Source organism: Aythya marila, assembly GCF_965140915.1.
Source record: "Aythya marila genome assembly, chromosome: 1".
NCBI classification, from domain to species: Eukaryota; Metazoa; Chordata; class Aves; order Anseriformes; family Anatidae; genus Aythya; species Aythya marila.
Genome location: NC_139042.1, coordinates 90,927,805 through 90,942,371, shown reverse-complemented (window position 1 = coordinate 90,942,371; position 14,567 = coordinate 90,927,805). Strand labels below are relative to the sequence as shown.

The 14,567-nt window shown below is 49.5% G+C and overlaps 1 protein-coding gene across 1 annotated transcript; it reads left to right on the top strand.

Annotated features, from left to right (window-relative positions):
• The first annotated feature begins 390 nt into the window (after positions 1–390).
• On the top strand, positions 391–13,676 carry DIPK2B (divergent protein kinase domain 2B). The gene is made up of 5 exons (XM_082754338.1): positions 391–744; positions 4,070–4,334; positions 8,425–8,598; positions 10,011–10,299; positions 11,555–13,676. The coding sequence occupies exons 1-5, from the start codon at positions 518–520 to the stop codon at positions 11,893–11,895; spliced, it is 1,296 nt and encodes a 431-aa protein (XP_082610464.1). The 5' UTR covers positions 391–517; the 3' UTR covers positions 11,896–13,676.
• Positions 13,677–14,567: the final 891 nt, after the last annotated feature.

The following is a 14,567-nucleotide window of genomic DNA, read 5'->3' as shown; positions in this document are numbered from 1 at the left end:
AACCGAACCTAGCAAGCATCCGAGGAGCCCTGAGATGTGGCTCTGGGAATAACACACCGCGAGGGGCTGGGCTTCTGGCTGAGTGTGCGTTCCTGCCACACTGCTGTTCCTCCCAAATGAGCTTTTACCAAGCGTCCCGCACATGCCCTCTGCTCCAGCGGCAGGATATCCTTCATTTGTCTGCACAAAGCGCAGATGAGCACCTCTTGGCGTTGTTTTCCCAGCCGGCTGATGGGAGGGTCAGCAGGGGCCAAAGCAGCTGCGGCAAGTAAAGGAAAGGTAGCCATGGCAACCCAAGTTATCTGCATCCTCCATGCGTTTCCTTCTCCCCACCCTACATCGTATCTTTCCCACCCAAACCTCAAGCCAATAGAGCCAGTGACCAGCTGGCAGGATGGGGGCTGCGGCCGGGGCTCCAGCATCCAGCGCGTCTGGCTGCGTTTCGGGGCTCACCGCAGCAGGGCCAGGAGTGTAGAGAGGGGTGGCTTGCAACAGTCAGAGCTCTCCGCGACTGTAGATGGGGCGCTGGATATGTCACCTTTGCTCCAGAGTTGCAGATTCGTGGCTGCTGCTGCTGCTGGTTTTGGCCCTGAGCTGTAGCCCTGCTGCAGCAGTGACGGCGTCTCCGTCTGCGCCCCACGTCAAGCCCAGCTACAGTTTTGGCCGGACTTTCCTGGGACTCGACAAGTGCAACGCCTGCATTGGGACATCCATTTGCAAGAAATTCTTTAAAGAAGAAATAAGGTCAGAAACTCGGCACAGTGATTTTTAGCGCATTCTGCATGGTACCCTGAAAGTTGCCTGTTAGAGTTTCCCAGTGCTTTAAGGAAAGACGATGCAAAGAGTAACTTATCATTGGGCTGCCATTACAGCGCCGGGTATTTTAATTTATGTCTATGCGCTGCTGCTCTGACTCTGTTTGCTTTTAAAGCTGCACAGACCCAACAAGAACTGTAACTTGAAGGCAGGAGTAAAAGGCACAACTTTCTGCACAGAGAGTATCTCTGGAGGAGTTCAAGGCAGTGGTGGGGGAAGGGAAGAGGGAAGGAAGAAATCAGTTTGTTTTGATGTCACTGGACGGATTTGATTGTGAGCAGCTGAGTAAAGGCGAGGGGTTTTAACTTTGCATGTTCCAATGGGCTGTGTTAGCTACAAACATACGGGCGTGCTATGTAGTCCTGTACCAGGCACAACAGCACCCATGTGCAGAAATTCACGTGCGTATTAACCAAGACCAAAAGCGACGTGCACCTGCCTGAGGCATGGGGGCTCCTGCACATCGGGTACCTGTGTGCTAGAGCACAGGCAGGGCTAAAATGTTCTTATGCTTTGGGGAGTTTTCTGTGAGAATTTGAAGGCAGCAGCAGAAGTTGCATTTGCCTCAAAGTCAATGGGACGTGGGCTGCCCATTTCCATGTTCACCTTTTCCATGTTCACAAAGGTGGATGGCGCTTTGTGCTTCCCTCTCTTGGTCCTCAGCAGGACATGCTTCATTAACCCCCCACCACTTCCAGGAGCTGTGGCATGCCCTTGAACAGCAAGCACCGGGATGTGGGGTTCATTCCCAGAGCCTGCCCACCAGCTGGCCCAAAAGCAGAGCATGGCAGAAGTTGTCACTGAAATATCAGATTTTCAAAACGCTGTGAAAACGAGCTGACCAAAACTATTTGAGGTCTTGTGCCAATGTTGGCAGCTAGTCTTGGCTGAGAGTATTGGGAAGGAAGTTTGAAAAAAGTGGATTGCTTCAATTTGTTAATATGATCTTTCTTTCTTTATTTTTGTTTAAGACTTAATTTATTTAATGTTAATGATTAAAAAAATGTAAAACTCTCCAAATACAAGCAAGGTTATTTTGGCTGAAACAAAACACTTGCTTTTCTCTTTTCTGAGTGAAACCAAGTTTGATTTTCTCCAGCATTCAGATCTGGGCCAATCTATAGCCTGTAGCTGGCGGGTTGGTCCTCCACGCAGATCTCATGGAGCACCTTCATTAAAGCACAACCTGGCCCTGAGCTGTGCGGCTCCACACGAAGCTGGATTACTGCTGCTGCATGGCTCAGTGACGAATCCTGAAAGCATCCAGCACGTGTGCCAGGCCAGTGCTGGGCTGCCTGGAAATGATGCCAGGCACAGGGAGGCTGTGGCCCCCTCAGGGCTCCCCTCATGCCCAGAGCAACACTCGGTGTGGCATTTTGCACATCCCAGCACCAGTGGTGGCTCTGTGCTGGTGCCTGCCTGGCGTCATCTCCCCTGAGCACGGCTGTGTGAGCCAAGTCACAAGGCACATTTATGCTTAACTTAAAAAAAAGGGGGGAAAGAAAGAAAGCCCCAGCCCGTATCCATCCCTTTCCTGTACGTGCCTGGCTCTGTGTGCCTGCTTTGCAGATTAGGTGCTGGGAGGGGACACGGCGCAAAGCAAACCAAAGTAAGGCACAGCAGATACTCTGTAGTCCTGCCTCAAAACCAGGCAAAAAAAAAAAAAAAAAAGAGAGAGAGAGAGAAAGGGTTTATTTTCATATCAGATGCTCTGATCATAAGGAAGCTCTGATTTCATATTGGGCAAAATGCCCTCAGCAAGAGCCACAGCAGGGCTAGCACCAGCGGTTGCATTGGATGAGGTCGGTGCAACAGCCTGGGATAATGAATAAATGTCCTGCAGCATTTGCACAGGGCTTGCTGGGAACATTTTGAGGAGAGGGGTTTTCCCCCTTGGGGACAGCTGAGCTGCCCAGAATCTGCAAGATGCTACCCCCTACAGAGGAGCTGGGGAAGGCATCAGGACAAGGTTGCACACACTGATATTTGAAGGGGAGATATAGAGGGAAGTAAATCCAATTAACCCCCTCAAAGTTTCTCTGCATGGAGTTCCCAGCTGGAGGTCAAAAAGAAAAATCAGCTTCAACCCTCGGCTTCGTTAACGCCTTTTCATTTACTGGCAGCTAGCTGCTCCTGAAGGGCACCCCTTGCCTCTCCTGTTTCAGTTTTGAGCTATCATCATCTTTAATTTATGGCGAGATTAAATTAAGAAACGTTTTCTTATGCACTTGGGCAAGTGTATAATGAGGAGAGCCTGGAGGCAGCCCGTGCAGCCACTGGCCTGGCTGAGGGCCGGGGCTCAGCTGCTCTTGCATCTCGCAGAGGAACCTGCAAAGCAGTCAGATGCCTGTTTCCATCCCATACCCTACACTCCCCACACCTATGCCTTGGGGGTGCCCTGTGGAGACCCTGTGCCCATGCAGGTGGAGGTCACAGTGTGCATTTGGTGCTGGTGTTGCTGTTCTCCTCGCTCCAGCAGTTCCTCCTACCTGGACACAGGGTGACACCGGGCAGCCAGGTCTCTGCCTGGACCAGCCTGGCCAGGAAAGCTGGCATTTTTCACCAGAAAAGATTTTGCAGCTAAGGAAAGCACTACGTCACGGCATTAAACTTTTCCTTGGAACTCACCACTGAAAACTTCAAACAAAATATCCTTCACGAGCTTTGTTTCAGCGTTAGCATTTTGATTAATGAAAAAAATAATACACTGGCCTCTCCTGCATCGACACCGAGTAAAGCCACCACCTCAAAGTGAAAGGCCATTCTGGTATTTCCAAACATATTTATGTTCTGGAGTTTTTGTTCTGCAGGGTACTTTAAAGTGTTATTATTCCTTTTTTTTGGGGGGGGGACACTTCTCTCATTGCAGCACAGGCTTCAAGAAATCTCAAAACGTCAGGAGTTCCCAGGGAACTGAAGCCCCGAGCCTTCTTCCTTCACTTTTGCTGTTCACATGGCCCAAATGGTGTTATTTGGGCATAGCAAGGGATATCTTAACTGGGGAACAAATGCAGGTATTTTCTCCAAAGTCCTTTTGGAGAATCACCTACTCTACTCCACCTACTCTTCTTGCCTGGGGCATGTGTGGTCCTTGGGGTGGGAAACGGCTCCCCAGCAGTGCCAAAGGGACCCCCCAAAATCACTTGGGCCATCTCTTGCTGAGGTTTTCGTGACGCTGTGTGGTGCTTGCGCGGTGGGTGTCGGCGAGGCTTGTTAACCCGCTCTCCGTGGGGCTCTCGTTTTGGTTTGGCAGGTTTGACACCTGGCTTTCTTCTCGTTTAAAGCTGCCCCCCAGCTACCTGCTCAGCTACTCGGGCAACTACACCGACGATGCCCAGAGCTGGCGGCTGGTCGACATCACTCGCCTGACCACCAAGTACCAGCACGACCAGGCGGACAAGCGCATCTGCACCTCCCTGCTGAAGACCAAGACCTGCAGCCTGGAGCGCGCCCTGCGCCGCACGCACCGCTTCCAGAAGTGGCTGCGGGCCAAGCGCCTCACCCCCGACCTGGTCCAGGTCAGTGCCCCACCACCGGCCCCAAAACCAGACCAGGGCAACCCACGGGCTCCTGCATGGCCCAAAGGGGACTCCCAAAGCGTCCTGTGCTGCAGGTGGGACAACGCTGGTACGGGCAAAGGGTTGGGGTTGTCTCCAAGGAGTGCAGGAGTGGGGATCCTGGAGGCTGAGGGTGAATGCCCTAATACCGTAATGCCTGCTGGTCCTCAGGCAGGGGAAAAAAAAAAATAATAAAAAAAATGAATCAATACGTGTGAAAACACCAGCAGCTCAGGTGGGGATGTTTCTGCCCCACCCTCAGTTCTTCCACCCTAATGTCTCAATGCTGTCTGTACTCTATGTATGTCTTCTTTATAGCTAACAGCGCAGGTATTTTAGGGTGAAGGTTCTCACCTAATTACATGGCTGGGGAAAGAGAGGTTTAAAATAGCAGCTGGGTGAGCCCCAAGGGCCAGCCCAGGGGGACGCACCCAGGGACGAGCTTCCTGGGACATCTCAGGGATTTTTAAGTGAAGAAAGGGCACAGCCGGCTGCAGCAAGGCCGAGATCAGTGCATGCCAGCCCCAGAACTGCACCGCTCCTGTTTTCATGGCTCTCTGGCTGTGTCAATGAGGCACTGTGTGCTCTGTAACATGGCTGCTGGGCTCACAGTGGCCTGAAACAAGAAGCAGCCGGCAGCAGTGACATTTCCACAGCACAGCACGAGTGCGAGCTCCTGCGGAAGCCCATGGTGATGCTCCAAGCCCAAGGCCCCCCGCGCCTCCCTGCCCACCCAGCACCTCCTTGCAGCTGAGAGCCACGGAGCACCTCAGCCTGCACACAGCAAACACGAGCTGGCAACCCAGCACGAGCCTTCGGAGGGGGCTTCCTGCGGATACAAGAAGTCACTGCAGATGCTTACTGGCAGCCACTGCTCTCCTGGTGTTTTTGGAGGTGTTTAACAGCACGCTGCTGATGCCCAGCGTGATTCTGCCCCCGTTTCATGATGCTGTGGTCACCCAGGGGTGTCTGTGCTCCCCTCCCTGCAGTTTTGGCACTGAGGAAAACTAATGACTCGAGTAATTTTGTCTTTTGTAACAGGGAATTTTAATAGCCCTCCACATCCTTGAATCGGGATGACAGCCCATGAAGCGCTGCTTTTACACTTTGCGCTGCCTACCCTGCCTGCCCCAGCTCCCATCCGAGCTGCCACACTGATTATTTCACCCGCCACAACGAAAATACTTGTCAGACGCAGCGAAGCCTTCACTGCTAAAATCTCGCTGGCCTGGGAGAGGAGCTGGGCGCAGCTCAGGCTGTGCACTGCTGCCCGTGTTGTTGTAACGCACATGGCAGCACCACCACACACTGCTTTGCCCATGTCTTGGGGCCAGATTTTGTCACTGTGAGCCATACAGGGCTTGTTTGCCCTCTTCGAGGTGAGCAGCAACAAAATGTAGGGTAACTTCAGCACCAATGGCCTGCAGGGCAAAGTTATAACCCTGGTTACAAAGCGCAGCCTGGAAAATGCGCGAGGACATCAGCAAGGGTGTCTGCAGCGGGGATGAGCTTCATGGCTTCACTGGACATCCTCAGCTTCTCTTTTTTTGGGGGGGTGAATGAAACCCCTGCCTTCAAACAGCCAGGAGCTGTGAGTGTTTCAATATGTACATCCAGCTCTCTCCTCCTGGGTCCAAATCCCAAATTTCTTCAATTGGTTTCACCGGGCAGCAGCACATGGGGCAGCACGCAGCAGTGCTCCTGGGCTGTGCTGCCCTTCCTCAGGCTGGCTGAAAAGACAGCAAAGTGAAGAAAATTTGTCTCCCTGAGGTCATCTTTATGTCCCACTGGATTCTGTGCATGTCTGCATGAGATCTGCGTACGTACACATGGACAAGAGTTTAACACACATCACATATCGTGCAGTAGGGAAAAAATCATAGCTGAGTGCAGGTAGGCATTGTAGGAACTACTCATTATCAGATACAAGGATGTAGGAATTTAATCAAAGTAAATAAGAAGCTTTCCATATCAATCACAAACAAGATGTCAGGCTGCCTGTCAGGTCTTATTCTCCAGGGTGATAAGATGCTGGAAAGGACTTGAGATGTTCTGAGATAAATCAGTATCTTCAGTGTTTCAAGTATACAACCTTCACATTTTTCTTCCGCTGGCAGTTTTTGTCTGACAGTTTTACAACTGCGGCTGCCTTTCTGCTGTATGGATGCTGCCGTCATTCAGCCCCAGCCAGGTGTCGGTCACTGCTTTAGCCATGAAAACCCTAAAACAGTTCCATGGGAAAGGAGCAGTCACGATCGCTGTGTGCAGCACATGTCCGCATCTGTGTTCATAGGATAAGCTCTGACCCTGGAAAAAATCCTATTTAGAGCTTTTATGCATTCTCGTGGTTTCTGTTCCTACTGTACACTTGTTAAGGGTCTCAGCTTTTGCATGACAAACTCCTGGAGCTAGTGAAGCTTTCTAACTTTGGCTGCAAATATTTGCATACACGCTGAGCTGCTAGAGACTTTCTCCACTGTTTCTCTTACTTAACACAATTCTGTTCTGCTCATTTTTTCTCACTTCTCCTCCAAAGGGAAAGTGACAGAGTCACCCATAATGTGTCTGCAAGTGCAGTGAGACAGAAATCCATAACCGTCCCTTCCCTCCCCCTATGGTTTCTGATAATTAGTGGAAAATGTATTTCCTTCATAAGGCCACACTGTATGTGTACGTACAGAACTGTATGAAGGCTTGTAGCTAGAACTGAGGAGCATTATTTTTGACAAGTGGGGGGAAAAAAGTGTTCTTTGGTCTTGGCAAATCAACACTCTAGTAGGGATTGGGCTTTTCAGGTAGTTTTGACCATTCAGGGCTTGCTCCATGCAACTGATGGCCAAGGAGAGAGAGACTGGGCCCCCCTGAAACCAGCAGGGAGGCAAAAGAGTGGGCACAGGAGGTTCTGTCCCTCCTTCTGCATCTGCACAGGAGAGTGGCACTCTCCTCTTTCTCTTGTTTCTTCTTATTATTTTTTTCTCATGGCTGGTTAATCAATGCTTTATGCCAAATGAACAGCTCGTGCAGGAAGGGCTGTGTGAGACCTACCTCAGAGCTACCAAATGACTTGGGGAGATCCTGACTCAAATCTTTGCTCCCAGCGTGAAGAACGGCAGGCAGCAAACGTGAGCTCAAGTGCCTTGTCCTCTGACAAATGCCTCACAGACATCAGATGAGAAACTAAATCCAAAAGAACAAATTTGGCTACTTGAATCATTTGGCAGAAAGAGGTTTTGCACAAGCCCAACTCCCCTCCCCAGCAGAGGAAAGGCAGGGCAGCATTTCTGCATTGCTGTCGGGAATTCTCCTCCCCGTGTCACCTCTCCTTGGTTTTTAAAACTTTAAAACAAAGGTATTTTTCTACAACAAAGTTCTAAGTATAGATGCCATTTATCACAGATGTAGACCGCTTGTTACAATTTTACAAATCAAGGCCACAAATTTGAAAGGTGAAATATGGTGATGGCTGAAGCCATTAGCCCAACAATTCTTTACTTGTTGCTGGCATTTGCAAGAAAACATGCTCAGGATATTCAAATTTGGCTTTGAGAGCTAATGCGCAAGTTTATCAGAGAGATAATGCACCCTGTGCTTGTGCCCATGTACAATGTTTATTTACAGTTTTAAGGCGTGTTTACTGACCTTAACGGGGAGCATTTCCAAGAAAGCTGCTTATAGGCTAGGCAAAGAGGGAAGCAATCTGAAGACATTATTTGAAGAGGGAAGTGACTCACTGGAGGAGCAATGGGAGAGGCCGCCGTGGGCCGGCAGGGCTGGCAGGGCTGGTGCTGCCTGGTGAGGCAGGGACAAGGGGCTGGTGGTGGCCAGGGCCATGCTGTGAAGACTGCGTGCCATTTTCAGAATTTGTCTCAAATTGGTATTTTTGGCTGATGCTGTCCCATTTCTTCCTGGGAGGGAGTTGCTGTGGAGTCCCCCATGTGCCCGTGCCCATTAGTGGTGCTGCAGAGCAGAGAGCTGCCCCCGTACCAGAACACCTTTTGATATCTCAGGCTGGAAAAATAAACACCCATGTTGTGCTTTGCTCCCTCTCCAGGGCCTGTCTAGCCCAATGCTGCGCTGCCCATCCCAGCGCCTCCTGGACCGGATAGTGCGGCGCTATGCTGAGGTGCCGGACGCCGGCAGCATCTACATGGACCACCTCACCGACCGGGACAAGCTGCGCCTCCTGTACACGCTGTCGGTGAATTCACACCCCATCCTGTTACAGGTAGGTACCGCCCCGGCTGGAAACATCACCCCTTGCAAGCATGAGCCATGCCCCAGTCCCTGCTGCCAGGACTGCCCTTTGCACGCTCCCCGACCTTTATGAAGCGTGTTTCTTCTGAGGAGATGGGTGGCTGAAGACAGGCAGACTCCTGCAGTACTCCCTGCACCAGCCTGTGAAGTTGCTGAGAGACACGGATGCCCAGCCCCTGAAATAAATCAGAGCCCAGATGGGTTATTGCAGCAGCACGCTGTGAAAGCCAGGTTTTTACATATCCCTGATGTTTCAGTGTCATGTTTGCATTGCTAATGTATTACTTAAAATTGCAGCCTTTTTATAAAATCCAAAGCACAAGAGAGCACACACTAACACATAAGGACTGAGACACAGTGTTGGGACTGAACGTGGATTTGGGGAGCATGGATTTCCCAGTCTCAGTGTGCCACAGCTGTTATTAATGTTTGCGCACCTCTGGTAGCTGGCTCTACGACAGGGTGCAGCTCTGAGGAGGTGTTTGGTACAATCCCGAATACAACTGAGCTCTGAGTTTGAAGGCAGAGAGCTTCTCTGGTCCCCTCCTGGCATGTGGCCTCCACTCTCACTGTGTGAGTACCTCCATGGGAGCATCCCCTCGGCCACCTCACATCCAGTCCTCACTGCTGTTGCTTGCAACCCTTTGAGATATGATGAAGCAGAGAGAAGGCAACGTCTTCCTCCTAATTGAGGCCACCGAGGGCCCACACTGTGCTCCCCTGCACAGTGAGGGGAATGGTGCTCATGCTCTGGGGAGTCTCGTGGGGGTCCCTTGGCCACCTTGCCCACAGCCCACTGGGGCACAAGGGTGCAGCTCTCAGTGCTGCAGAGGTGAGAAAAATGTGGTAAACCCTGTCCAGGTGTCCCCCGTGCAGCAAACATCCAGCACATCTGACTTCCAAAATGGCTGGGCATGGTCTTGCCAATCAGCAAAAACTGCTCTGGCCCCACCTCACCTTCAGGCTGCGATTTCAGCGATGCAGTGCTCATAAAGGAGCCATCCAAGGCCGCGTAAAGAAACCTAAATTTAGCTCTTCTCTGCCTAAAAATTTCATGAATTTAAAATCTATTATTGTCTTGGGCTCTCCAGTTAGTCTCCCTCATGGAACAGATCTTGAAATATCAGATTCTTCTTGCTTAATCACCCAAAGAAAAGAAAAAGGGAGAAACGTAGGGCAGAGTAGTGCCTCCCTTGGCTGCTGGGGCTCACTGTGGTAAGGGTCGGTGGTGGGCTGGCTCCAGAAGCCAAAGCACAACCCCAGCACGGCCGCTTGGGAAGTCCAAAGGATGCGCTCAAAGCCATCTGGGAGGGAGATGGGCTCATGGCAAAGACCGCGGTGAGCAGGGCCAGGTGTTGATGCCACCGTCCCCTCTCCTGGCAGATCTTCCCCGACGTGGAGGGGTGGCCCTTCCCGCGGTACCTGGGATCCTGCGGGCGGCTGGTGGTCAGCGCCAGCACCCAGCCCCTGCGAGACTTCTTCGGGGCGGCCCCCGAGGTGGCAGCCGACCTGGCCCTCCAGCTCCTCGCCGTCCTCCGCTCCATGGGCACCAACGACCTCAACTATTTCTTCTACTTCACCCACGTGGACGCTGGCACCTTCGGCGTGTTCAGCAACGGGCATCTGTTCATCCGGGATGCCAGCACGCTGGGCATCATCGACAAGGAGGAAGGTACTCAGCAGGCTCTGGGGCTGCGCGTCTGTCGTAGGAGAGCTCGGTGTGACAGGCAAAACAGATCTTTCACCTGCTGTGGTGTATTTATTTATTTATTTATTGAAAATCAAACGAATATCACTTGTTAAGTTTAAATCATAAAAAGATCAAGGAGCCATTTACTAATAGCAAAAGCATCAGCAGTGCCTGCCATCCTGGCTCCGAGTGGAGAAGACAGCAGGCATTTTGCTCGTGCCATCAGTAGAGCAGTGACCGAAGGATGCTCCGGGTGCCACGTGGGCACCTGCATGCCACACGGCCCCCTCTGTGATGGGCAGCAGCCTTCAGCATGTACAGTGCTGAGCACTCTCCCGTACATGCTCCCTACATCACCTCTTTTCTGTAAAACAGTTGTCACACAAATGTCAGTACTTGTGAATAGAAATTTAATAGGCTTGTTTGTTTAAAGTATTGGCTCAAATCAAACTCTTTAGGTGCATTTATCTCAGTAACTTATAATAGTGATAGTGATAGTGATAGTGATAGTGATAGTGATAGTGATAGTGATAGTAATAGTAATAGTAATAGTAATAGTAATAGTAATAGTAATAGTAATAAAATCACTCATGTCAGTTTTGCATAAAATCAAGGATTACTATTCACTTTCCACAGTTTATATTGCTCTACCACTGGAAGCAGAGCTATCCAAAGAACATTCCTCCACTAATTTAACACTTTCATTTTGAATGTTCAACTTTTCAGAAGACCTTTGCTAAGCTCAAACATTCAGCTGAGCACATCTCAAATATTCAGAAATAGTTGTCAGAGGATTTTCCACCAGACTTCTTTTTCTTGTCCCACCAGCTATTATGGTTGTCTTGGCTCCAGCTAGATGAGCTGTTTTTGCACTTTAATGATTTTGGGTAACATGTAAAAATTACAGGTTTGACTGTTTGTGGTAGTTTCTGTAGGAACTCCATGTTCTAGGTTGTTGCTCTGATTCTTATAATTTCCTCTGCACCAGTTTGACCCAACAATCCCTCTCTGCTTCCTCTCTAAGGCAATTCAGCAGAGCTCTGTCATTCAGAAAAATACATGTATTTCAGGGGAAAAGTAGCCCTTACACAGATACAGCACAGCATACATTGTGGTGAAAGATAGTAGTATCCTTTAGACAGCAACAAACCCTATATTAATACAGGGGCACAGACATATGTGATTATCCGAGATTTTATTCCCGTCTTTCTAACAACAATTTCATGGTCTTTAACAGGGAGCCAACTGATCGACGGCCAACAGGAGTACAAAGATATATTTAGCTGCTTGACTGTGGACTGCCAGTCTGCATTTGTGTCCTGTAACTCCATCAGAGAGAAGCAGAGCCTTGTCATGGTGTGTCAAGAGCTTCTGCCTAAGCTCCTGAAGGGGAAATTCTTGCAACCTGTACAGGAGAAAATAGACAGCTTCCTGCAGCACTGCGCGGATGGCCTTGCTGATGACCAGGGTGTCAATGAGGCATTGGCAAAGCTGGCAGAGCTCCTGAAGCCTCTGCGGTCTTGCGATTCACGCTTTGCCTACCGCTACCCAGACTGTAAATACAGCGACAAATACTGATGGCTTTGGAGAAAGGCTGCCCAAGAAGGATGGGACATGTTTCCTGGCTCCAGTGCAGGAAGCAAGGAGGAGCCAGGGCAGCTGGATGGAGCTGCACCAACTCCAGGACACCCTCATCGAGATGGAGGAGGAGGGAGCCGAGTGTACGCAGGATTTATTGTTCATCTCCCAGAGATGCATTTGTTACTTGGGATGTTAGATGTGATGTAAGGCTTATGGATTATAAACGTTATCATGAGTGACAAGGGCTACAGGATTAATAAATCTCCTTCACGTATTTTGGCCTTGGAAGAGTTTTCCATGCCATCCATTAAAGAGAAACCCTCTGAAGGCAGCATGCTCACAGCTAGCTAGATAGGGGAGCATTATTACCAAGAATGTCTTTCTGATCGAGATGATATATACATAATGTGAGATGGATGGAAATATTTAAGACTTTTCTTGTGGGGATTTTGAATGCTCCAATGCTATAGACAAACTGAGCCACCTGATCGGTTCCTTACCACCATCCATCACAGATCACTTCTACAGAATATTTAAACTTTATTACTTTTATGGAACACAGAACAGAAAGACACAATCAGCAGCATTAAAAAGCTGAAAGACCCAGCATTTCTCGAGACTTAATTTCTCTAATCCCCAGTTACTTTTAGTCTTTCCCAAATTGATGGGCAATAATTGGAGTCTAATAAAGATTCTTTAAAGGTTTTAGGATTAAAACAAGAAGAACAACAAACAAACAAACAAAAACAACTAACAACTCTTAGATGTGATTGTCCAGAAAATATTTTCACACTTTTCTCTCTAAAGAAAACTGGAGGGAACCATTTGAACAAAACCATTCAAATGGAAAACTACCTTAAGAGTAGAAACCACATGTCCAGAAGATGATATATTAGTCTACCCTAAGCGTGAGACCACCTGAATAGTAAACCAGAGAATCACCCAGAACCACAGAATTACTGAAGTGGGAAGGGACCCCTGGAGATAATCTAGTCCAACCCCCCTGCCAAGCAGAGTCACCTAGCGTACATGCACAGGATGGCATCCAGGCGGGTTTTGAATATCTCCAGAGACGGATACTCCACAATCTCTCTGGGCAACCTGTCCCAGTGCTCTGTCACCTTCAGAGTAAATAAGTGTTTTCTTATATTCAGTCAGAACCTCCTGTGCTTCAGCTTGTGCCCCTTGCCTCTTGTCCTGTTGCTGGGCACCACTGAAAAGAGTCTGGTCCCATGCTCTTGACACCCTCCCCTCAGATATTTATACACATTGATAAGATCCTCTCTCACTCTCCCCATCTCCAAGCTAACCAGGCCCAGCTCTCTCAGCCCCTCCTCTTATGAGAGATGCTCCAGCCCTCTAATCATCTCTCCTCTAATCATCTCTAATCATTCAGCACTCCTCTGAACTCACTCCAGTAGCTCCATGTCTCTTCGTCATGAGGTTCCTCTCAGCCCATCCCTCTAGCCTGTCGAGGTCCCCCTGTATGGCAGCACAGCTCTCTGGGGTATCAGCCACTCCTCCCAGCTTTGTATCATCAGCAAATGTGCTGAGGGTGTACTCTGTTCCACTGTCCAGGTCTTTGATATGTAAATTGAACAAGACTGGACATGGTACTGACTGCTAGCTACAGGCCTCCAACTAGACTCTGCACCACAAAGCACAACCCTCTGAGTTCTGCCATCCACCTCACAGTCCACTCAATCTATCCTGCATTTCCTGAGCTTGACCATGAGGATGTTATGGGAGACAGTGTAAAAAGTCTTGCTGAAGTCAAGGTAGACTGCTCCCCTTCATCTACCCAGCCAGTCATCCCATCAGAGAAGGCTGTCAGACTGGTTAAGCATGATTTCCCCTTGGTAAACCCATGCTTTCACAGAATCGCAGAATCACAGGATGGTTGAGGTGGGAAGGGAGATCTGGAGGTCATCTGGTCCAACCCCCTTGCTCAAGCAGGACCATCTAGAGCAGCTTGCCCATGACCACATCCAGGTGGCTGGCAGTGCTCCATCACTCACAGAGTACAGAATTGCTTCCTAATGCTCAGACAGAGCCTCTTGTGTTCCAGTTTGTGTCCATTGCCTCTTGTCCTTACATTGATAACAACACAGCTTTTGTTGGTTCCCATCCCATGTGGTCCCTGTGGGGTGTCAGAGACACTTCCCTGTTGTCCAGGGGGCTGTGAGACCTCACTGGGGTTTGGGTCTTGTCTCCTGTGATTCAGGTGTGTAAGAGTCACCAAAAATTTGACTCAGCTGAGTCAGAAACTAGACTTTCTGGATCCCCCTGTAAGTATTTTCATCACGGAAACAGTCTTCACGTATCCATGGTTCAAAAAAGAAATCAGTAACAGGCCTAAAACCAGAAAAAGATGTGAGTGCATTTGCATTGCTAATCATTGTGCAGAGTTACCGGGAGCAGGAAAGCAAGACAAGATCTAGCGTTGGCTGTGGAGGGGCTCAGTGTGTGCAGAGCACCAGGCCTGGGGTTAAAGCAAGGTATTGTGGCACATCAGGCATCCAAAAACACATGTGGCTCTGCTGCTGGCAAGATCTACCCCAGGACATTTATTTTGCTTTTCCTCCTGGCATAAAATATCAAATACACCTTTCACCTCTCAAGAAGCAGAAACATTGGAAATAATTTGTAAGTAAATTTAGCTTCAGGCC

Excerpts from the sequence above, each read along its gene's own strand:
- DIPK2B (XM_082754338.1), top strand. The coding sequence starts at position 518 with ATGGGGCGCTGGATATGTCACCTTTGCTCCAGAGTTGCAGATTCGTGG. Across the intron at positions 4,335-8,424 it reads TCACCCCCGACCTGGTCCAG|GGCCTGTCTAGCCCAATGCT; the intron begins GTCAGTGCCCCA and ends CTCCCTCTCCAG. Across the intron at positions 10,300-11,554 it reads CATCATCGACAAGGAGGAAG|GGAGCCAACTGATCGACGGC; the intron begins GTACTCAGCAGG and ends GGTCTTTAACAG.